The 24,229-nt window shown below is 36.5% G+C and overlaps 2 protein-coding genes across 12 annotated transcripts; one reads left to right on the top strand and one right to left on the bottom strand.

Annotated features, from left to right (window-relative positions):
• Positions 1-1,317: 1,317 nt before the first annotated feature.
• LOC103428628 (uncharacterized) lies at positions 1,318-9,378 on the bottom strand. 11 transcript variants are annotated; one of them, XR_011571878.1, is made up of 17 exons: positions 9,255-9,378; positions 9,012-9,050; positions 7,485-7,960; positions 6,610-6,703; positions 6,217-6,512; positions 6,079-6,145; positions 5,936-5,989; positions 5,711-5,805; positions 5,570-5,639; positions 5,151-5,488; positions 4,644-5,043; positions 4,460-4,560; positions 4,316-4,359; positions 3,344-3,524; positions 2,764-2,954; positions 2,393-2,526; positions 1,318-1,872 (listed from the first exon to the last, which is right to left on the bottom strand). XR_011571878.1 is itself a non-coding variant. In XM_008366744.4 (17 exons), exons 4-17 carry the CDS (start codon positions 6,653-6,655, stop codon positions 1,723-1,725), a joined length of 2,133 nt encoding a protein of 710 aa, XP_008364966.1. In that variant the 5' UTR covers positions 6,656-6,703; positions 7,485-7,960; positions 9,012-9,050; positions 9,255-9,378; the 3' UTR covers positions 1,318-1,722. The 11 variants fall into 11 exon arrangements, 8 of the variants coding, with proteins under 8 accessions (XP_008364966.1, XP_008364968.1, XP_070661981.1 ...); XR_001789193.3 differs by having other exon boundaries at positions 7,485-7,932; XM_008366744.4 differs by having other exon boundaries at positions 2,764-2,920.
• A 6,407-nt stretch (positions 9,379-15,785) lies between these two features.
• Positions 15,786-21,610, top strand: LOC103428627 (ribosome biogenesis protein BOP1 homolog). The gene is made up of 18 exons (XM_008366743.4): positions 15,786-16,000; positions 16,227-16,355; positions 16,530-16,649; positions 16,743-16,897; positions 17,777-17,894; positions 17,995-18,096; positions 18,322-18,490; positions 18,591-18,699; positions 18,798-18,900; positions 19,054-19,204; positions 19,293-19,425; positions 19,526-19,629; positions 19,713-19,783; positions 19,911-19,971; positions 20,108-20,338; positions 20,502-20,586; positions 20,812-20,990; positions 21,315-21,610. Exons 2-18 carry the CDS (start codon positions 16,245-16,247, stop codon positions 21,398-21,400), a joined length of 2,088 nt encoding a protein of 695 aa, XP_008364965.3. The 5' UTR covers positions 15,786-16,000; positions 16,227-16,244; the 3' UTR covers positions 21,401-21,610.
• The last annotated feature ends 2,619 nt before the right edge of the window (positions 21,611-24,229 follow it).

The following is a 24,229-nucleotide window of genomic DNA, read 5'->3' as shown; positions in this document are numbered from 1 at the left end:
GTGCCAATTTTGGTTAGTCCTCGAAGCTTTTGTTGACACAAGGGTTAGGGATTGATGGCCAATGATAATGGATTGTTTATCCTATTGAACAAATGTCGCCATTTCTAACACAAAATTCCCAATTGTACCATGACATTGTTCTTTCACAGCGTCAACCTCATCGGGGAAAATCGTCGACCCCGCTCACCAGTACAAGCTGCTGGTCAGTATGTCTTGGCTTTCTCCAACATCTTAGTCATTAAATATGACTATAGAATACTTTTGATGCAGCTGAATGAATAAGAATATAGAATAAAGAAGAAATTGTAGTAATTGTTCCTCAATTTTAACCCAATAGAGTAATGGTTCCTCAACTAAAAATTAATGACCATTGTTCCCTTAACTTCTCAAAACGTGCTGATGTGGTCATTTTCCTCAACTCTGTAAGAATTTCCATCAAAATGAGTCACGCACATGAGGTTGTATCGAGGGGCAAATATAGAAAACTAAATGAGAAAAATTATAGCAATGATCCCTCAACTTTAACCCAACTAGAGAAATAGTCCCGCAACTTTAACCCAATTTGAGTAATGGTCCCTCAACTTTAACCCAAGTATAGTAATGATCCTTCCAACATAATTCATTTTGGCAGAATTCTGAACGAGTTAACAAAAAAGACCATAGCTATACGTTTTGATGATTTATAGAATCAATGGTCATGAATTTTTAGTTAAAGGACATTACTCCAATTGGGTTAAAGTTGAGTAACCATTGCTACAATTTTCTCTAGAATAAATACTTCAAAGTCAAGGTTGTCTTTTGATTGCATGCTACTAGGAGTAATTTGCTTCTTCAGTTATAGGAAGTGTCAATATTTATTTTTTCTTTCAATACCGACATTTTTATCCTAAGCTACACTAAGAAGAGGTGAAGAGTCTGAACCCGAGATTCAATGGATTTAAGAGTAAGACTCGAACCATCATAACAATTCACCACTTATTTTAAATGACATTGTCGGTTTTCTTTACAATTCATGCTTTAATGGTTTATCTTTGTAAACCAACAAATGTTTCTAAGAGAGAAAAATTATCAATTGCATGAATTATACATAATATTATCATGCGACGAAATTAAACAGGTACCTAATGAACACTTGGGGCAAATAAACAGCTATTTTGTGATCTTTGGCAATGTCAAACAGTGCTGGCACCAACCATCTCTTAACAACGAGACCCACGTTTGTCAGGCTATCATTTAACGGATGAAGCAACATACAAATCGGATGATACAGTAAAGTGTAGTATTCTTGTGGGTTTGGGCATGAATTTGTACAGACAGTTCTAAGCATAAATATTCATTACACTGTTAACAGGCCTAATTATAATACTTGTTCACAAAAATCTTTAGGAGAACGAAAATTAGATACGAGAGCAATCAATATTTAAATAACGAAACCAATGTTACAAACTTACATACAAAAATTTGTTGCAACATTATTTTTGTGCCCAGATTTTGGGGGATGAGGTATCTGATATCCCATTCTTGCCAGTTGAACTTGAGCTGCAACTACGTTGGCTTCTTGATATAATGTATTCGTTTTTATCTCCACACGCTCCATGGTCCACTCTCAACAAGAAGTTTTGAATATCCTTAAATTTTGTTAGGACATTATCTTCTCGTTGGAAGTGACACATCAATGGCTAGAGAAAAAATAAGGGAGGGAAAAGTAAAACTCCTCACTTGTCAGTCAGACCATGTAAAATCTTCTTCATCAATTTCATCGGACTTCAAGGGATTGCTAACTTCAGCAGCAACAGCTTCTTGATCTTGAACTTCAGCAACATCAGCTTCCTGATCTTGAACTTCTTCCGACTCGGGTTTCTCCATTCGCTCCTGCAAGCAATAAGAAGCAAATTACTTTTTATAGGAAGAAAAAGAAAAGAAAGGAAAAGAAAGGCAAATAATAGAAAGAGATGGAAAAGCATGAATGATTATAAGTTATATTTATAATTGAGCACAAGCTGCACCAATCATCAGTTAAAAATCTAGACGAAGATTGCAAATACATGATCCTTTCACAGAGGAGGTCGAAGGGCAAGAGAGGCATGTCAACGAGTCATACAAGTTCCCGTATTACACATCCAACAGGTTGGTTCTATGAACAGATTAAAAAGCATAAATCAATAAAGTTGCATAATCGAAGATCAGTCAATTTGAAATTTCATCTAGATCCTTTATTTCATGAATAAATCCTAGATCATCGGCAATTCCCATATGCAAATTCTTCCATTTGACATCCTACCTACCACTGGAGAATTACATCATGAAGGTCTAAATATAAAATAAATACCTACAAACACTAACATTAGCATCTCAGCAGAAGAGAAACAAAGAAAACACAGAAAATGCATACATCGGTATCCCGAGTCTGCTCTCTTAGTCCTTCCTCCTTGCTTGTCATGTCAACTGACTCATCTGCATTAGATTCCTTGTTTGCCTGAGCAGCTTGTTGCAGCTTCTCAATATATGAAGTAAATTGCGAATGATCTGCATGAGAAAATCACTTTATTGTACCACTGTATATACAATTTTCCTGCATCCTTCATCACATAGACTCCAATCTCCATTCATATACGACTAAACAAAATAATGAATAGGGAGAATTTCATATGTACAGGTAGGCAATCGATGATCTTGGGTACGGTTCTTAATTCCACCCCACCACCCAAGAAAGGGAGAGATTAAAACAGTAAATATATAAAAAAAGAAAAATTAAGGACTGACCTGTGGAATGAGTCGAGCGACTTAGTACGGCTTCTGAGATGCGTAATGGATGTTGACGCTCTTCCTTCTTGAATTTTAACTTGACTTGATGACGCGTTCGACCAGGAAAATAAAGTTCTTGAATCATAGTAAAATCTGATCCACACTGCTGAATAGCCTAAATCACATGTGAAGGGCAGATTTTGTTTGACCTATTATACAATTAGCTTAATCAAGCATGAAATCTAGTTTTAAGAAAAATTTGGAAGCAAAGAAAACATTTCCAAACATGAGCACATCCTAGGGTAGTTAAAAATTATCGGCAGAGATCTACAGATTGATTCCATGTGTTGGTTCCATTATCACCATTCTCTTTGAATTCCCATGATATCCATAAATTTGACCAAGGAGATCATGAATTGACCTAATCATCTAACTTCTAAGTCTGCAGATACCACTAACCTATAATCCCAGTTCTAAGCTGATTGACCAATCCACAAAATGAGAAAGATATGAGATTTTTCCATAATAATTATATGGTATGTCAAAGTTACTTGCAATTGATAACCAGTTAAATGCAGTGAATTTATAGGTACGTTACCTCATAGAACAGTTCTGTGTCCTGCTTAGACCATCTTGCAGTGGGTGCTTTGTCCATGTAAGTTTGGTAATTGAGGAGAGAGGAATTAACATGATAAGTTGCTTGGTTTTCATCAGTGCCATGTTCTGAAGGATAGAACTCTTCATTGTGAGAACCTTCCTTGTGAGAATCACTGTTCGTACTGCAAGGAAAGAATAATACGAAATGTGGATTAATGGACTACATACGACTCCAACAATCATACAAATGATACTCTATTCAGAATCAAGCATGTCAACCTTTGTGTCGTGTGAGTGTGTGTGCATGTGTCTGTCTCTCTGTGCGTGTGTGATCTAAAATATAAGCCACAACAACAATGGCAACAGTTCTTCACAAATAACAGGTTTTACTCGAAGTCAAAGTTCTACGAATCATAAAATATTTTTCAGACTAAAAATTGCCCTATGCTTAGCAGGCTCCCACCCTCCTGTCCTAGAAAGAAAACATAATTATATTCAAGAAATCTGCCATGCCACATTGTTCTAGCCTCAAGTGGGCCCAAATAAAGTTAACAATTGGTGAAAGCATACTCAATCAGAAGGCCCAACTCACAATCATTATATTCCATCATATTAATAAATTGATACTTTCAAACAGTACATCTTGGATAGCCATTTTATACAAGAGACAAATGAAACATCTTTCAACTACTTCATCCTATTCACTTAATACCATCTTTGGACAAATGACATCAAGTGTTTAGAGCTCGTCACACAAAATAGTGCAGATTTTAAGAGTGCATTAAATGTGTTCAACATAAGGATCTTGTCATAAAATTTGCACTACTTTGTGTATAAAGATAAGAAATTCAATCAACCATCATCAAGATCTCCAGGAACATAATGATATTGAATTTGAAATTACATAACTTAAACAAGTATGATCAACATAAAGATATTGGCACTTATGGCTTCTGTATAAGAATTCCAGTACCTTTCATTGGGCTGTCGAGTTGTCAATTTTCTTGCCTCCTTAATCTGCCCATAGGAACAAACAAAGAAGCCAATGTCAATGTTGGAAGTGAAACCATATTATACTTCGTCATGTGAAAATTTGACCACGAAAACCAGATGGTACCTTTAACAGCTCCTTATGCTCTGCTAGACGAATGAGATCCTTGAGAGATAATTTATAGGGGTCAAATTCCTCCTCTGGGATTTCAAGCAAAGACTTGTCCACTACAAAAGGTAAGGAAATTAAAATGATGATGGACATCCAAATTTTGTGTCACACAATCTTAGATATCCAGATATTCATTTACCTTGTCTTCTGTTTCTACGAGTTGAATGGGAGAACTTTTTGGAAGCGTCTTTGGTTGACTGATCAGATGCTTCCTTGGTCTTCTTACGCTTTCGAACTGGTTCTTTTTCAGATACTGGTTTCTTGGACTTTCTGGGGGCTCTTTTCCTCTGCGATGTCTCATGCTCCCTATATTCATCAATATTATCCTCATCTTCATTGATCTTAGAATCACTAGAAGGTTCAGCAGTGAAGCTGTCATCATTAGCCTCGTCTGCCAGCTCATCAACTTGTTTATGAGGTACCCGCTTCCTCAGCTGCCTGGATGATGTCTCACCTTCAGCCTTCTCGATTGCAGAAGATTTGCGCTTCTGAGGAAGATCTGATGTAGTAGAAGTGTTTCTATTTCTACTCTTACGACCCTGCCCAATCCAGAAAACAAAGAGAAGCAGGTATCTTAACACATTTAATCTTTATATCCAGTCCCATACGAAATGCATGGACAAATATTATAGTTAAAAAATGTTACCACTTTTTCAGGTGTTCCACCAACATCTTCTGAATGCACAGCATCCCCCAAAATGGCACCATCCGAGTGGTTAGTTTCAGCCAGGTTTTCTGTATTCACTTGGGAATCAGGGGTTGGATTCAGGGTACTAGAATCACCAAGCCTTGGAGACGGGTGATCAATGACATGTCTAGTAGGGAAGGCAGGAAGCGAGCTCTCATTCATGTCACCAGTTTCAAAATGTACCAAATGTCCAGCTTGTGAACCCATGTTAGGCTCAACTTCAGAGCAAGGGATATGAATATTCTCCTTTCCTTTTTTCACTTTGAGCTTGGGTTGATGTTTGCCAGCATGTCGTTCTACATCAACCCAGATTCAATTGAATACCCAACATACAATACGGTAGCCAAAATACAAAATTCAAGTGATTGTGCACATACCGGATGAAATGGCGACATCAGACCCAACATCTAGAACTTCAAAGTCAGAGAAAGCCCCATCTACCTGACACTATACTGCCCAATTAATCAAAATCAATAACTCAACAAGAATCACTTTTCTGTGATAGTGCAGGTCTTTACCTCAGGTTCTATTTCACCCTGTTTGTTAGAAACGGAAACTTCTCTGCAGGACATTGGATCTTGGGTTGTACAATAATCAGAACCAGTTTCAGCTTCTGCAACATCACACACCACAAATGATGAGGACTTGGCAGAACAATGTGTGGTATCATCAAAGTTTTACCATTGAGAAAATTGCCATTTATAAATCATGATTAACAGAAGATGAAGGGAAGAACTTGTCACCTGGTTTGGTACCCGTATTAGCCTTATCACCAGACTTATTGACAGCAAACTCTGCTGGAAGAACAAGTGCTTACAGCAGTCAACAGACAGTACTAATGCAATTTTTAACTGTTTAGAAAAATTTTGCATTTTGCAAAAGTCACCTGTACCCCTTGTCGTTTGACTGATAGAATCATCAAGACATTCCAATCCAGAGAATATGTCTGCATTCTGGAAAACATCATAACTTATCAAAAAGAAATGAAAAAAAATGAAACCAGGAAATAGGTAAACACTCTTACCTCCCCCGATGCTTTTCCATCAGAACCTGCAACGTCTGCAGTTGATTCGCAAGGTCCAGTGACCTTCTTGCCATCAGACAATGGAATCTCATTGTTTTCTGATGGCTCTATGCTCCCAACTTGATCTGTTAGTTTACTGTCTCCAACATCAACAGATGGAACACTATCTGAGACAGTGGTAGATAATGTTACATGTATTTCTGTTATGACAATCGGAAGAGCAGGGGCGGCTGCTGTAGATGCTACCCTGCTAGGCCGTGGCTTTGCCTTGGGTCGAAATCGGCCACCAGCACGAGCTGCAAAAAAAGAAGTTGAAAATCAGTTGGCGATCTCTTGAAGTAATTACAAATGGAAAATATGACAAGTTTTTCGAGTCCTAGATGCATGGCTTACCAGGGACACCAGCAGGCGCAAGAAAAACATCGTCCCAATCCGACATTTCGATTATAGCAGAAGCCTTGTCTTTAAATAAGGTAAGGGAAGAAAACTAACAAAAAAAACAAATTCAGTTCAATGGATACAAATAAATTTAACTAAGTTCTATTTGCAGTCCAAAGTTAAAAAAAAAAATTTTAAAAAATTAAAAAAAAAAGAGAGAAAGAAACAAACATTACTTTAATTTTAACCCAAAATTAATGGTGTTTTTATCTTCCAAACTACGATAATATGATCCTGAATTGGGATAGATCGGTACAGACCAAATGTATACAGATGATCCCATCAGAAACGGGGAAACAAATGAGAATAATTTGATATGGCAATTACCGCATCAGAATAAGACTCGCAATAATACAGCTACAAGCATTTAAACGTATCACTTATATGTATATATACAAAAAAAAAAAAGAAAAAAAAAAGCATGGTAATACTGGGGAGAACTAACAAACTACAAATTAAGAATTGATAATCTAACCTCAATTGTGATTTGATTCAGCAAAAGCTTAGTAATTCGAAGATAAAATCAAAGTTGGCACACAAAGACACAACTTCAACGAGTCCTCGATTTCAAACTGAATAATGGGGTCGAGTAAATTTGTAAAAATTGATTGTATCTAAATCAAATTAACTAAAAATCAATGAAAAATTCTATCAAAACCCAGCAGATAATCATTCACACACTAACAAATTATCAAAAAGATTCAATATTCAATCGATCCCAACTCGCAGAGAACTTCAAATCTGAGATAGAAAAGCTTCAATCACTGGATTCAATCAAAAAAATATTGGGATCAATACAAAACAGAACATAAAAACCCTAAATCACTTACCGAACTGAGCTTGGAAGAGCGAAGAGCAGAGATTCCACTGAGAGAGAAAGTCGACGACGATCGCAACAGAGCACATTTGACGATCGAATCGAAGAAAGGGAGAATTTGAAAAACGATCTGCTCACACACAGTGCGGAGTAGAGAGAAGGAAAGAGAGTGAAACGGTCCGGAGCTTTAAAATGGAAACAAGAACTTTTATACCTAGGGTCCGGAAAAGGGCTCGAAACCGGCGGTGGTGTGAGACTTCCTGATTTCGATCTGCTCAACTGGGTGGCGGGTGACCTGCCCTTTGAAGGCCGGCCGACGAGGAGGAGAACCAAGTCGGTGGCGACCTCGCCAGTGGCCGCACGGCGCCGTAAATTTGAAGAGCAGAGGTGCGACACTGTTCGCCCAAGGAGACAGGAGAGGGAGGGGACGGGTACGGGTCTGACGCTCGGTATTGTGCCAACTGCTGTGCATATGTAAGCAGTTAAATCCTAAATATTAGCAAAAACTAGCATCAGCACCCGCGCGATGCTGCGGGTATTTAAATAGCATACAACACGTAGAAAGTTATATTTAAACTTTGCTTAACTGAATCTATTTACAGCTCTACGTAACTCAAGGAATAGATAAAAGTTTGTTTCCAATAGATCAACGCTTGAAGTTGCAAGAAAAATAAAAGAATCAATTTATGAGCTAAACCCAAATTCAAACAAAAAAACCTAACTCTAAATACAAAATTAAAAACAAAAAAGGCCAACCAACTTGAAACCTTCAAAATCAACTAAGCCCAAATTCAAACAAAAGGCCTACCTCTAAATACAAAATTAAGAAAAATAGGCGAAAGAGAAAAGCAGAAAAGCGAAAGGAAAAAGTGAACAAAGAGAGGAATGAAAACGAAACAAAAAGGGTAAAATCCTCTCAACAACAGAAACACTACCGATGATCACCACGTAGTCTGCCACTTTTATTTATTATCTCTTTTTTGAGAAATGAGCCTTTGTCCCTACAGGACCTATTAAAATCTCTAATCTGGAAAACAAAAAACAAAAAACAAACAAAAAAGTAACTAATTCCAATTGATTACCTCAGATAGTCTATTTCACATTCTTATACATGACAAACCAAAAAAAATTCAAAACATATAGATAATCTAAAAAAAGCCCCCAAAAATGTTTAATACATTTTCTCAAACAGGTAAGCACTGACAACAGGAAATAAAACCAAATACCACATCAATCCAAAACCCAAATTTTATTTCATTTTCTTCGCATCAGATCCCCAAATCAAAATGGATCTGACCCCAGAAGAGCTCCAATTTCTAAACATCCCAGATCAATTTAAAAAATTAAATAGATTTAAATTCGGATATAGGAAACAATGAATGAAAGAAATCATATAAGAAATATACAGACACTACATAGATCATTTAATATAAAAATCAAGATGCTCAGAGACACAACACAGACACTATTCATACAAAGAATTCTTAGATACCCGTTGAAATTAATTAAATAAAAAAATTTCAGGGCAGCCAATTTATACCTCCGATATTGGTCCTTCACAGACTTTGCCGAGTACAAACTGCAAACATAAACAATACCCATTATACCTTTTTCAGATGGATTTTAGAGAGAGGCGAGAGAGAGATTAGGGTTTAAGAGCAATAACTAAAACTAATTTAATACTGAGATAACCCAGTGACGCAGTTGTGCTAGGCGTCTCTCAGATTTGCACAGGGAGAAGCGAAAGAAGAAGAAGGTAGAGAGGGGGTGGTCGATAGCTTACCCGGCGTTTGAGAGTGACAGAAGGCAAGTCGAGAGCAAGGGAAGCAGAGATTTGCGAAAGAGAGAACTGGAAACGGATGGAAAAATCGAGGAGCTGCAGTCGAAGTAGAGGTTCAGACGATGATGGACGCGTGGCCAACTTGGACAAATGCGTAATTTCACTATGCCAAGACTGAAAAACAACGGGGCAAGGAAAGTTGAATGAGGGCAATTCCGCTATTTTACTGCTGGTAAACAGTGCTTTTCCACCGGGTTTTAGTATATAGATAATGTCGCGCTAGATTTAGATGGTGGAAGCGACTATTGGACGGATGCACGTTTAGGTTTCTGGGGTGCCCTCGGTTCGATTCCTACAATTGGCACAATAAAATGGTTTGGATTTTATGTGAATTTCAATAAAAAAAAATATTATGTGAATTTCAATAAAAAAAAATATGTTGAATTTTTTATAAAAATTCAAGTGGTTTTTGAAAGGGAAATTTTTTGAAATGTCATATAAACTTGTACATGACTTGTGTTCAAGATTATTTATGTCATTTAAGATCTTTAGAAGTTCTTTAATTTTCTTTAGTAAAACCTTTAAATTTTGTGTTTGAGGGTATTCATGCGGATTATTGTGTTCGAGCATAAATTCAAGTGGTTTTTGAAAGGGAAAATTTTGGAAATGTCATATAAACTTGTACATGACTTGTGTTCAAGATTATTTATGTCATTTAAGATCTTTAGAAGTTCTTTAATTTTCTTTAGTAAAACCTTTAAATTTTGTGCTCGAGGGTATTCATGCGGATTATTGTGTTCGAGCAACGTGTATGCATCTACAACTTCAATTAGGGCACCAAACCTTAACTCGTTTCTCATATTACAGAACCAATATAAAATTTGATTTCACAACATGTTAAATTGAACACCCTAGAATTGAGATGTTAATAAAAGGAAGTGAGATGTTAGAATGACATAAATAACCCTAAACACAAGTCATGTGCCTTGCACATGACTTATTTTGGATGAAAAACTTAAGGGAGTTAAGATGAGATGACAAATTGCTTAAAATTTTAGTTTACATGACAAATTGAAAATTGGGTACAAGTTCGTATGACATTTCAAAAAAAATTCCTTCTTGAAAAAGTACTCGGAAGTGTTCTTTTTTTTTTTTTTAGACGAGCTTTTCCATGAAATGTTTCAATGATCTAGACACTTTCAAGTCTTTTTTGCTTAACAAAGTCATAAGTACTTGTTGTCATAACACACTTTTAGCCCCTCTAGACATCTCTCAAAGGAATCAAAGAACTATCACTTATGCCAACGGAGGTTAGTTAAGTTGTTAATGATCTATCTCCTCCTCAGATGAAGGTCTAGATTCAAGTTCCGCTGTTGACAATTTCTTTTCGTGCGCTATCTATAAAAATTAAAACAAAGGATAAGACCCTCTTTATAAGTTCTCAAAGAGATTTGTAGTATGTCTTGGCTTGGGATGAGGTACCCTCACCTCCCCTGAAACCACTATTGACAAAGCATAAATAACTATCGTTGATATCTTTCGTGGGACTAATGTTATTGCGCATTGTATTACACATTTTAGTTTTTAAAGTCAAGATCTTTCTTTCAGGCGAGACGTTGGACTTGTTTTTAACCTAGCCCATTAAGTCTCCACCCATTAGTTGAAATTTTGCGAGCGAATTGGGTCATGTTAATGAGTTGAGTCCGTCTTACCAGCTCTATGTTCGACCAAGATTACTAATGAATTGTATCTCTAATGTGTAAATACTTTCTATTTAAGGTTGCTTTATTTTTTATGTTTATTAGCCTAGCATGTGATACCATTTTTCCTTTACCAACAATTTTCTTATGTGATTTTATCCAATGTTATCATGGCTACTCTTTTATATGCTGAGCGTTATCTAAACTACATATTAATAAAAAAAATTTTGTTAACCAAAAGAAGGTAAAAATACTATTTAATCTTCTATCACAACAAAAAAGTTATGGGTAGTAACGTAGTTTATGAGACAAAATTTTGCTACTTTTGGTTTAAGACTTACTTGACACACCCCGACCTGGAATGTCCACCTAAACTCCTAATTGAGTTGTGCTCAAGAAAGAAATGAGACATGGGAGTGAAGGGAGGAGTGGTGTGGGCCCCACTGGCTCACAAACAAAGCCATAAGGGGGTGTTTGTTTGACCTCCTTAGCTTTCACTGGACTGGACTAGATTAAAAATTAGTCTAGTCTGATGTTTATTGCTCTGCAGGATTAATATTAATGGGATAAAAGAGGACTCGCCTCGACTAAGGACCGCGCTAGGCGGTCTTAACGAGACCCCCCGCATACCATGGGACTGGCTAAGAACTAGCTTTGTCCTCCTCACTTCGCTCCCTGCTCCATCATCTCTCGCGTCCTTTCTCTTCCTCCCCACCTTGAACCCAGAATCACAAACTAACAAGACCTTAAATTTGAATCTTAATCGGAGAATCCATAAGCTGTGTCATCTGATTCACCTCGAACCCAGATTAGACAAGGTCGTCAATCGCACATCCGTCCTCCTGGACCTTGATTTTCGACGGCACGGCTCTTCTCTGCGAGAGCATCTCAACCATGCGGCCATGCCCATCTCAGCAGAAGCTCAATCAGGTCAGAATTTTTTTCATCTTTCTTGTGATTTTCAGAAAAGGCACATATTGCATGGGTGATTTGAGTTTTGCATGAATGGGTTTTGTTTAAAATGTTTTTTTGTTGTCATTTGGAGCAGGTGATGAGAAAAAGGCTATGTGAGATTTGTGTATCACTATCAGATAGAGGGGATTATCCTCCCAGAGACCTCCCACTCCTGTTTTTTTGGGGAAGATGGTAGTACTGAGAAAAAGAGGGAGAAAAGGCAGATAAAAAGGGAGAGGGGAGGGAGTCAATGGGCGGAGATAAAAATGAATTAGGGAAGAAGATGATTCTAGCCAAATGATAAAATAATAATAAAAAATTAGTAGATTAGATTAAATTAATGATAAAATATTGTATATATAGATTTAATAATATAATATTAGAGTTCTGTTTCTTAATCCGGCACTGCATCAAACGCTTCACTAAGTCAGTCTAGCTTAGTCTAGTCTAAGCCAATCCAGCTTAGTTCCTGAAGCTAGTCCAGTCCGAGATAGTCCGGTGCAACAAACGCAACCTAAAAGACAAAACAGAAAATATTTCCTGATAACATGAAATTACTAAAATGCCCTTCACATTCGTAGTTTAGTAAAATTTTAGCCATAGCTCCAATTTTGATTCCGCTTGCGCCTACGCGTTCGTACCGGTGAGTACATCGAGAATACGATAAAATAGTAGCTCGCACATGTCACGAAATGACGGTTAACAAAAGTCAACAATCTAGCCTCTAGGGGCATTTTCATCAATTTACTCCTTTAAAATTTATAAAATAAAAAAATTAAGAACGGGTTGTTACAATCTACCCACCTTAAAAAAAATCGTCTAAATTTAGGCCGGGTCCATTTCAGATTTGGAGGGAATATTCTATTAACCTTTCATTTAACTTTAACATAATATTCTATTAGAGAATGGAATATTCCGTTAAAGTTAATTGTTAACCATTAGTTGACTTTTTTGAAATTTTCTCAGAAACCCTCCTAGGCTAAGTTCGACATCTCGAGTCTGTTTTTGACATCCATTTAGTGAAAATTCTAAAGATTTAACATAGTTGACCGAATTGGAGTCTTGGTTGACTTTTTGATTGACCGTTGGCTTTTTGTTGACTTTTTACAAAATTTGCATGGGACCTTTCTTAGCATATTTCGACGCATTGATTCCGAATTCGCCATCCGTTTCTCCAAATTTAATCACTTTAGTTGAGTTTTACTAACGCATCCCATCATTATGCTTAGGTGCGATTACTATCGGAGACTCCGGCTTTTAGAGTTCGAACGCAAGTAAGTGTGAGGGGTCTTTATTTTTATATAGTATATATATAATTATTAGTTACCATTTATATATTTCATAAGGAATTTCATACGATACGTCTAGACTTAATGTTTATAAGATTTAGCGCATTGATAGAAATTATGCTACATCTTACAGGATGCACAGGCATGCGTATTATTGATGTCTTAATTATATTTATGGTTGTGAATAGTATTATGGTGACGTGAATTATCGATTTACCGTTGTATGATTTTATTTACGTTATCTGCTCATCGTATACTATACTGGTGTCAGTATTCGCCTGGGCCAAGGTTAGGCTTCACATGTATGTTCACATCGCACCGCACGCTCACTTTGGATCCATTGTAGGAGCCAATCATGTCCTAGATTGCTATAGGCAATTAGGACTTTTATGTGATACGCATAACGTTAGTCTTCACGTGATTGTAGTACTAAAACGTAAATCATTATTACATCCAGTCATGTTTATGTTAGAATATCTCTGCATGAACTCATGTGTCAGCATATGTCGATGATCACTCGATATGATATGTTTATTGATACGAGATTATGTGATTATCGGACATTAGATGGTTATTTACGAAATATTGTGATGTATTGAATCCTTGAGATATTGCAGGCTACGGTAAGTATTTTCATACTATACGTAGTATGTATATTTTAGAAACTATACTTGTTTTATGGCGAGAGGTTATTACGTTTTGAAAAGATTTCTACAAAACTTTTTTTTTCAGGCCCACTCACCTTTGTTTTTCACCCCTCCAGGATTTAGTGGCAGTGTTCGTGTCGACGAGGATTTATGGCGAACGCTGATATCGAAAGCTACTCTCGATGGTATAATTCTTATTCTAATTTTACCATACTTTACTTATACCTTGACATCACATATGAATTGGGTTCATTCCCGCTTACAAGCGCATTCTTACATTTAAGCACTTTTAGGTTTAAATTTATTTACATCTTCCACATCGCTACACTTTATGGCTTCGTTACCTTTGGGTGTCGGCCAACACAACTCAATTCGGAGTCCAGGTGGACATTCCGGGTCGAGGTGTGTCATTACCTACATGTGATTTTAACATATCTAATTTTAAAAATAAAAAATAAGATAATAAAAAAGACTTTTTTTATTAGCACGCCCACATAATGTTGAATACACCCCACATTCAAAATTTATATTAAATGACTTATGTACCCTACTATGTAATGACAATTTTGACCTTATAAGATTTAAAAAAAAACAAAATTCTAAGTACACCCCAAATCACTTTTGACATATTATTTAACTTATTCAACTCTCAAAACACTTCTCACCTTTATTGTAGGACAAAACTCTAATCAATGAAACTACAAATAGGTTGATTGAAATTTGAAATCAACGTTTTAGAAATTTCACATGAAGAAGGACTTCATATTTCATTATTTTAGTAATTTCAACGACATAGATATTTAAGCTTGCTTCCCAAAATACCTGCGTGATTAGAGCTATAAGTGGTAGTTTATGTTCCCTTCTTTTGTCGGCATTTTACAATGCTCCACCTCCTTGGTGGATCGCCATTACTTGAATTTGAAATTGTATTCCTTGACCGTGAGATGGCTGTTATTTTAAGAGTACAGAAATTTAAAAAATGTCTTAAATTTTAAAAAACCGCACTTGGAAAATGTATGGAATTGCAATTTTAAGGGTAGCAGAACCTTTTGTTTTATAGTTGGTTTCCAGTCTACCACACATTGCTAAACGAACTAGCAATTTTCCCTGTCAGTCAATGCTCTAGGGTACAAATTAATCACTCAACTTTTGTTCATGAAACTACTCTTTTCCATGGAGAGTTATCCCTGTGCTTTATTTTTCTTTTCCATTTTTATATGCAGTCAAACAGTGAGTATGTTTTTTTGTAGTCAAAACCTTAATGCTTGTCTATGTATTTTGAAATTGTCATCGGTGTAGGATTGCTCAAAGAACCCAAAGCAAATGTGGAGCGTGGTTAGTAGAAAATGTGAGGTGTATGTATAAAATATAAGGTGTATGTTAAGAGTGTGGAGTGTGAATGTATTATGAAGAAGTATGTAGGGTGTATTAAGAAATTTTTTAACTGAAAAAATGCATATGAGATGTATTCAACAATACGTCAGGTGTTAATATAACAAACTATAAAAAAGAAACATCTTCCCCTCTCTCTCCACTCTCAAGTCATTTCTCACTCTCTTCCTCTCTTCCTCTCTTATTCAATTTTAAAAGCAAACAAAAAAAAAAAAAGAAAAAAAAGAAATTTGACACACATGTGGGCATATACTAATACTAGTGTCTATTAAACAAATCCGAGGCTGTTCACTTACGAGTCGAAGTCGATACTTTTGATATTTTTTTTGGAACAAACGATATTATTTATATTAAGAGGAAGGGTGTGGGCTAGTCTTACAATGTGCTAGCAATAATATGGTTCAAAGTATTCTTTGACAAAAATCAAACTCAAGACCTCTCACTTATAAACGAAAAAAAATATTACTAAACCGTTGTCCTAAGTGACTATATTTTTATTACCAACGAGCGAGCAATGTGCCCTTTTATCCAAGTCGAAGCAGAACTCCCTCTCACACAACAGCCACACGTGACACGAGCACAAGCCTAAACCCTAAACCCCAAAGAAAAAAAAACGTTGATTAAATAATAATTTTTACTCATAAGCGTCCTGCACTCCGCTCACGCCTCAGTGGCGTCGCCTTCCTCAGTCCCTCTGTAGTCTTGGAGCTTCCAAGTTCATCGCCCCGCCCAAATTCGAATCCTGCCTCTGCCACCAGGAAACATTTGTATGTATTCCCACGTGCTTAGTTCTTCTACAAACTTTGAATTTTGGTGTTGTTTAGGGTTTAATTTCATTAGGTTCTCATATCAAATTTTTATTTCAATACTTGCTGTGAAGATTGTTAATTTCATTAGGTTCTCAGAGGGGTCGAAATGTTAAAGTATTTTTGTTGATATTTTTGAAATTTTTTCAATAGAGCCCTAATTTTTTTCTTTTGTTTTTGTTTCAAGTACTGGGTTTTGTCTGCAATGAGAATCAAGGATATGTCTGATGGTGAAGGATCCGATTCGGAGGATTATCCGTCAATCAGAGACTCGGACTCAGAAGGCGAAGAGAATGATTTCTCCTCCGGAGATGAGGTAACTGCAAATATGTAGACAAAATAAGAGTTTACAGATGTAGGATTTAATTTTCCATGCCATGTCATCTGTTAATTTTTGAGGTTTTGTAGAAAAGTGATGCCGGTTTGATGCAATGAATTTATTGTTTTGAGCGAGTGTGTGTGTTAATATTGTCAAGTATAACCATGGCAGGATGTTATCAACACAAGTGACAATGATGGTGTGGCCGGTGATTATGGTAACAGTGATGATGAAAGTGATAGTTCTGAACTTCATGAGGGGGTTGAGGAGAGTGATTCATCTGAGGATGAGGTCTGTTGTTCTTTACATGTGATTATGGTATAGTTATCTGAATTCACCACTGAAGGTAGTGCTTTTTTCATCTTTGTTTTCTGTTTTTAATAGGTGGTTCCTCGAAACACAGTCGGTGATGTTCCCTTGGAGTGGTATCGGGATGAGAAACATATTGGTTATGACATTAAAGGGAAGAAGATAAAGAAGAAGGAAAAAGCAGATAAATTGCAATCCTTTCTTGCTAGTGCTGATGATTCAAAGAACTGGTGCACTTTTATCTCTAACATGATAGCCATCAATATTTTAAAGGATTCATGTTAAATATCTACTATTTTCATGCAAGTTTAAGTGAAGAATTTTGGTGCATATGCTGTAACATGCTCCATTTTCTATGTTACGTTTCTTTTTTCATTTATCGTTTTGGTTTAGAAACCAACTTTCACAGTTTATAAAAAAGAGTACAAATCAGAGAACAAGATGTCCACCTAAATAATACAATCACATCAAAGTGCTAACAGCGGCCTTCCAACCCGAAATTATTACAAAATATGGAATTACCTGGGGGTCTATGAAGACAGAAGCCAGAAAGATGCCCGGAAACATATTCTGTGGCACAGAAAATCGTCCATTTCATCGCTAAAGCTGTCAAGAATCCTCCTACGTCTTTCTCACCAAATAACCCAAAACACAGTGATCAGTCCACATTTTCGTAACACTTACGCCTTCCACCACCGAAAACTTACACCTTCCACAGTAAGGACAAAACATGATTCTGGAGCTTGTAGAAGTTTCCTCATATAATTCCAACCATGAAGATATAGGCAATGCAAAGATTAGTTCTCTGCACTCTGCCTGAATTTTACATATTATAAACTGGCGTGCATACAAGCAAGCTGGTGTATCTTCTCCTCTTAATGAAGTCACAAGTGTTGCACTCGCTCAAGCTGTTATCCAGACAAGACTTGTGCCTTGGGAGGCACTTCAGCCTTCCAAATCATGAGAGATGGATTAAACAATAAATGGTTTTCCAATCATCTGTCTTGTATATTGTTTGATTATCTATTCTGTTATCTTTTCTTCTTCTCATTTTCTTTTGAATGTTTGAATGTTCTTTTGCGACTCTGGTATGCTTTGTGACTCTTCAGGCGCAAAATTTATGATGAATATAATGATGAGGAAGTAGAACTGACAAAAGAAGATATCAAATCGATTAGTAGACTGCTCGAAGGAAAGGCTCCACATGGTGACTTTGATCCATATGCGGTCTGTAAATCCTAATTATCCAGTTCTAATTAATATGATATTCCTATTGATACAAATGAATTCTTTATTAAAGTTGAAATTCCCCATGTTTCAAGTACAGCCATATGTTGATTGGTTTAAATGGGATGACTCCAACCATCCACTGTCAAATGCACCTGAACCCAAGAGACGATTCATTCCTTCAAAATCTGAAAGTAAACTGGTAAGGCATGTTTAATGTATTCTCCTGTTGTGTGCTTTCTTTCTTTTTCCTTGCGCTTAGTTTTATTTTATTTTCAATGCAGCTTGTGAAATTGACAAGTGCAGTAGAGTTCTGTTTTTCTTTTTATTTTTTCTCCAGCATTTTGGTTGGACAAATTGTTATTGTTGTTATTTCCAGTTTAACATTCTTGTTCCATGCTCTGAACTTCATCTGATGAATCTACAGGTTAATAAGATTAAGTTGGCCATTCGTAAGGGTTTAATTAAGCCTAAAAAGTCCAAAGAGGAAGAAGAAGAAGAAGAAGAAATTTATCCACTGTGGGAAGATGACTCTAATACAATGGAAAAGGATAACCATCTATCTTACATTCCTGCACCAAAGCCCAAATTGCCTGGTATTAATTTTCATCCACAATTTTTAGGTTTGTAAAAAATCAGATAGAGCAATTTCTTTTTGCTTGTGTGAAATATCTTACAATTTAAATTTTCTTTTAGGCCATGAGGAGTCCTTCAATCCATCTTTAGAATACATCCCAACACAAGAAGAGATCAACTCTTACCAGTTGATGTATGAAGAAGACCGTCCTAAATTTATACCTAAAAGGTAATGTGGAATGTGAATTGAAATTTGGACTAATGTTAGTTTGTTACCCGTTCTGATTGTTTAGCATCTAACACGCACACCGTTATCATATTGGTTAGGTTTGCAAATATGAGAAGCATCCCTGCATATGAGAATGCTGTGAAGGAATGCTTTGAGAGATGTTTGGATCTATATTTGTGCCCCAGAGTTCGAAAAAAACGTGTAAGTTAAACTTCCTGTTTGAGGGAAAGATTCCCTAGTGATTATTCAGTCAGATTTGGATAGTTTGGTAAGATCTTTCAAAATGTACAATCTACTTCTAGTCATAAGAACACAGATCAAATTTATCCAAAAAATATCCTTTTTATGTTTCAGCTTAATATCGATCCTGAATCTCTGAAGCCCAAGCTACCGAGCCGAACTGAACTTAAGCCTTACCCTGTAGCATGTTATCTTGAGTATAGAGGTCACGACGATGCAGTTACATCTGTTTCTGTAGAAGCCTCAGGGCAGTGGATTGCATCAGGTATCAATGTCATGCTTAATTCTCTGTTACTTTCAGTTAGGTAATTGAAATTGGATCTAGATCTCATCTTCTGCTGTGGCTCTTACAGGTTCTTTGGATGGAACTATGCGTATTTGGGAGGTCGAAACCGGTAGATGTGTCAAGATCTGCGAGATTGGTGAAGCCGTCAAATATGTATCTTGGAATCCTAATCCTGAGCATTCTATAGTGGCTGTCTCGGCGTAAGGCTGCATTTATTTTTAGATCCATTTTTTCTTTGTATTTGTTTCACTGGGGATCTTGTTACTTGAATGTGTAAAATGACTATCACAATCTTTTTAGGGGACAAGACGTACTTCTTTTGAACACTGGTTGTGGGGATGAAGAAGTACAGAAAAGAACCAAAGAACTTCTCTCTGTTGAAATGCCTATGCCTGATGACTCTGGTTAGTGTGAGATTGTTTCTGCTTTCAGTATCATTTATCAAATGACCGGCATCTAACCTTTGCAAAACATATTGCTTACATAGGCAAAACAGCATCTAGTGTAAGCTGGCTTCATGATGATAAACTTGAGGGGGTCAGATTAAGGCATTCCAAGGTACATTGGCCTTTTCAATCATCAATTTATTTGTGGTTGTTTAAGAATGAGTGTCCAAGTGGAAGCCAAGATTAGAAGGATGGTCTTCTATGAAGATTCTTAACTGCTTTCTTTGTTGGTCCTGTAGACCGTGGCTTCGGTAGAATGGCATCGTAAAGGAGACTACCTTTCGACAGTAATGCCAGCGGATATCCTTTTTGCATGATGCTCTCTCTTTATATTTGTCATTTGCAATTAAGTTAATAATTTGTTTTTATGAAATAAAAAGATGAAGATATACCAAATTAGTCATCATCTACTTGTATTTTCTTGACTTGGCTTTACGTGAATCAAGAGCCTTTTTTATACACAAGCTCTCAAAGAAGTTTACTCAGACACTTTCATTCAAGTTGCATGGGATTGCAGTTACTTCAGTTTTCCATCCTACACGGTCTTTCTTCTTCATTTCAACAAAGAAGACTGTTCGTGTTTATGATCTGGTGAAGGATGGAAAACTTGTCAAAAAGCTTGAGACTGGACTTCGTGAAGTCTCATCTATTGCAGTCCATCCTTCTGGTAGATTTTAAATTTTTCCATCCTTCTGGTAGATTTTTAATTTTTCATTCATTAAATTTCACTATTTCTATGCACTATATACAACTCAATTGTTTTGTCTCTTCTTCATAACATTTGTACCTGAATTGTACCCTGAGATATCTGGAATTTTCTTTTAATGCAGGTGATCATATAATTGTGGGAAGCAGAGAAGGAAAATTATGTTGGTTCGACATGGACCTTTCATCTAAACCTTACAAAACTCTCAAGTATGTCTCACTTAAGTGCTGGTTTTACTTCAAGTGTTATAAACTCTTATATAATCCGCAGAGTGCATAAGTCTTAGGAAGACGTTATTTATTTGATAGGTTTATTAAGCTATATGACCAGTCATTAACTATTGGACACACACCAAACCAACTTTATACAGCATAGTCTATTTGCCTTGTTACTGGGGATGCATATATTTTTTCTGACATTTTGAAACTTATCAGGTTGCATCAGAAGGACATCAACAATGTATCTTTCCATCGTTCGTACCCGCTGTTTGCAACATGCTCTGATGACTGCACTGCATATGTTTTTCATGGAATGGTTTATTCAGATCTTAACCAGAACCCTCTTATCGTTCCATTGGAAATACTCAGAGGTCATACAAGCTCAAATGGGAGAGGTGCGACCTATAGCTTTCTTTAATTTATATTCTGTTGGGTGGTTTAACGAAGATTTAATAGAATGCTGCTAGTGCATGTGTAGAAAGATTATTGAAGCTGGGCATCAGATTACCTTCGTAAACATATTTCCATGGGCTTGAATGTTTTTTAATGTATTATGTGTTCAAGGTCCCTTCTCAAGAATGCAGATACGGTAAAAATGCTAAGGGGTTACGAAAAAAACATGCATAGTTGCAAGCCAAATATGTTGTCAACTCAGTATCGTAGCTTCATTCAAACTTAAATATATAAGCTAAATCTTTGTTTTTCACGACTGGATGCAGGTGTATTGGACTGTAAGTTCCATCCAAGGCAGCCATGGTTATTCACAAGCGGCGCAGACTCGGTGATTAGACTTTATTGCAATTGAGAGGAAGGGAAAGGAAACCGCCGTTAGTCGGTGTATGTTTATGAATCCGACTGCTCGGGTCTGAATCTTCTGCGAGCTACGAATATATTACTTAATTGTTGTATGTACCATGTGTTGACCGAAATGGTTCAATCATAATTTTTGACTGAATACAACTTATTCTTCTTTATTCGCCTTTATATTTAAATCCAATTCCGTTCGTTTTATTTATTTATTTATTTTCGTCAACTAATTCTTCGTTTTTCTTTACATTTACTTCATATTCCTTTCGCATCCTTTGAGCCGAATACGTTGGATTGAATGTTATTATTGTTTCAGAGCTTATGATTTCTTGTACTGGCAGTAGAGGATAATTGTGGTTCGGTCCAGACATTCTGTTATGTTTATCAAAGATTGGTTCTTTGCCGTACAAGGATATTTTCTTTTTAAAGTTTGTGACGATTTTCATCGAATTCTCGACATTATTAAAATTTATCAACTTTTAATTACGTGACGAGAGAGATGAGATCAATAGTCGCAGACGATGATCAAGATTAGCTGGTTTCTCACTTTTCTCTGGACCCTCCTCTTATGTCCCTTTTTCTTTTTTGCTTTGTATATTGTCTTACAGGGGCTTGTAGCCCGGAAAGGAGCTAGAGCTAGAACTTGGTGGCTGGTGGTGCTGATGTTGCAGGCCCAAGATTGTAAATCCGTTGCTAATCAATCCTTTACCGGGAGAGCAACTAACTTCCACGGAACTTGTGCACCGTCACTTGATGTTCCAATTTAACATTACAATATAATTTAACGAGAAACTTACACATGAAAATATTTTGTTGGACCAAAACACTACCGTAACGGTGAACTTGTTCCACGTATGTCATTCTTACTTTGGTCAACTCCAATTACCTGATGATTCTGTGGGTTTCCCATCAAACTCAAATAGGTACCAATAAATCTTGTGCTGCTCACAATATTTACAAACATGAAAAATAGTTTAGAGCATCTCCAATGCTAGTCCTCAAAGTTGTCCTCACCACCAAGGAATTAAATATCGATATTATCGGCGAAATATCGCCGATAATATCGTTTTTTTAACCCGGCGATATTTTTTTTAGTAAAAATAAAATATCTTTAAAATATCGCGATAATATCGCTAATATCGCGATATTACAGATATTAGCGATATTATCGCGATATTCGTCGTCGTCGCCGCCGCCGGGAGGTGAGAAAGGGATCCAGAAACCAGATCGAAGAAGATGGATCCAGAAACCAGATCGAGGGAGAGACGAAGACGGAGAGACCGAGGGAGAGACGGAGACGGAGAGACCGAGGCAGAGATGGAGACGGAGAGACCGAGGGAGAGACGGAGACGGAGAGACCGAGGCAGAGACGGAGACGGAGAGACCGAGGCAGAGACAGAGACGTAGAGACAGAGATGGCGATGAGGTGGTGTCGCCGTTGATGTGGTGTGGAAGTGAGGGTGTGGGTTGTTCACGGGGAGAAGGAGAGAGTGCAGAGAGTGCAGAGAGCGATGAGGAGGTGTCGCCGTTGAAGTGGTGTGGAAGTGAGGGTGTGGCGTGTGGGTTGGTTCACGGGGAGAAGGAGAGAGTGCAGAGAGTGCAGAGAGAGAGCACGGTAGAGATGAGAGAGTGAGGGAAAAGAGAGATCTGAGAGAAAAGAGAGATGGGGACACAAAAGCAAGGTGGGCCCCCTGGGCACACCTATTAAGATCTAAAAATAATTTTAAAAGCAAAATAAACTCAAACTTAGTGAAAATACAATTTAAATTGGGGTGGGTGTAACAATCTACCCCTCTTAAAAGAATTTCGTCTCCGAAATTTAAAATCACTTACTAAACTGAAATACTAGAAAATAGGAAGAAGAATATATGTATAAAGAGAAATCAAGTCCAAATAATTACATCATATTAAAATTTGATTAATTTTTTTTCAGTTACATATATTCTATATGATAAATTTCTATTTTAAATCAAGTCCAAATAATTACATCATATTAAAATTTGATTATTTTTTTGTCAGTTACATATATTCTATATGATAAATTTCTATTTTAAATCAAGTCCAAATAATTACATCATATTAAAATTTGATTATTTTTTTTTCAGTTACATATATTATATATGATAAATTTCTATTTTAAATCAAGTCCAAATAATTACATCATACTAAAATTTGATTAATTTCTTTTCAAGTATCTACTTTTGAACTACTCACCACGTTCACTCTATGTGATACTAAGTCACTCATGTATCTTATCATACAATGTATAAAGTGTAAAATATTGTACTAATTCATTATATATAAATGATTATGGTGTGTTTAAACTTATTTCATTAATTACTACATATTTTCTACACTTACAATGTTTGACAGCTCGCTATATAATCAACTTAAATCAGTTAAATCCATCATGCAATGCATTTCCTTCCAATTTTTTGTGATAAACTAATAGATAATTGACTAAATAAACATCCTGCAAAGTTTCAATAAAAATTTCCAAGTTTTTCTTACAATTTCCGTGGTTTCCATGTAATTTTTATCGATATCGATATTATCCCGATATTTCCATCGATATTTCCGTGTTTTCGGACTACCGATATTTCCGATATTACCGATATTTTCTTCCTTGCTCACCACCATATGGACTCTATAAATGAAGAATAAAGCTCTCAAATGCACTATAAATTAAATCATTAAAGTATAGGAACTCGTTAGATACATGAGACAAGTCCCCATATGTAGGGATAATATAGTGCCCAAAATGGTGGAGCCTAGCGGGCATTTTGAGTGGAAAACTTGGCCCGTCTACTTGTGCTGCATGGATCTC

Source organism: Malus domestica, chromosome 10, assembly GCF_042453785.1.
Source record: "Malus domestica chromosome 10, GDT2T_hap1".
Lineage (NCBI taxonomy): Eukaryota > Viridiplantae > Streptophyta > Magnoliopsida > Rosales > Rosaceae > Malus > Malus domestica.
The sequence above is the reverse complement of the archived record's forward strand: the minus strand, read 5'-3'. Positions and strand labels throughout refer to the sequence as shown.